Below are 791 nucleotides of genomic sequence, written 5' to 3' on the forward strand. Positions count from 1 at the left end.
GATTAGCTGAAGTTGCAGGAAGCGAGGGCTTGCTGCATGTCCTCCGGCGGGCCTCAGCCTCCGGCGCGGCCTCAGCCTCCGGCGCGGCCTCAGCCTCCGGCGCGGCCTCAGCCTCCGACGAGGCCTCAGCCTCCGGCGCGGCCCTTCCTCCGCCGGGGCCGAGGCGTTCGGGTCTCACTTACCCCCCGAGTCGCGCTTGACCCTGTAGTAGTGGTGTTCGGGCCACAGGGCGGAGAAGGCCAGCACGACCAGGGCCGGGATGGCCAGCGAAGTGGCGGTCTCGGCGGCCACGTCGGCGAAGCGGGGCATGATGCTCCGGGCTCTCGCGAACAGGCTCCGGGGCTCCGCCTGCCTCTGGTACGACCGCGGGTGGTAGAAGTCGTGGTCGTAGCTCTCGTAACTGCTGCCCCAGGTGTAGCCGAGAGCGGGCGCAAGGACCGCCAGCAGGAGGAGGCTCAAGCACAAGGGGGTCGTCGCGGAGGCCTGGAAGGAAGCAATGAAGGCAAAGTCACTCACCGCCAGCGTCGCGTCGCCTCCTGCCGGTGTTGACGGTGACGATGTTGGGGAAGAGGAGGGAGAGGCCGGTGATGGCGAGGGCGGGAAGGACGTACGGCAGGAAACCGTCGGAGGACTCGTACTCGTCATACCCCCCGTACATCTGCTGCTCCGACACCCGCTGCTTCCCGCGCTGCCCGCGTCGGTCCATGGCCACCGGGGGGCCTCCGTGGTGCACAGGCACCTTCAGCCGCTGGCCGTCGTAGGAGGCGGCCCCGGAGGCGGCCCCGAGGCAG

The 791-nt window shown here is 69.9% G+C and overlaps 1 protein-coding gene across 1 annotated transcript in view; it reads right to left on the reverse strand.

The window, feature by feature from the left end:
* The window catches only part of LOC119588353, a gene marked incomplete in the record, with an annotated part of 20,904 nt that overhangs the window by 7,057 nt on the left and 13,056 nt on the right, over nucleotides 1–791 (reverse strand). The window contains 1 exon segment of the mRNA XM_037937038.1: nucleotides 183–483. Coding sequence (XP_037792966.1) covers nucleotides 183–483 — 301 coding nt within the window.

The sequence above is a fragment of the Penaeus monodon genome, chromosome 23 (assembly GCF_015228065.2).
Source record: "Penaeus monodon isolate SGIC_2016 chromosome 23, NSTDA_Pmon_1, whole genome shotgun sequence".
NCBI classification, from domain to species: domain Eukaryota; kingdom Metazoa; phylum Arthropoda; class Malacostraca; order Decapoda; family Penaeidae; genus Penaeus; species Penaeus monodon.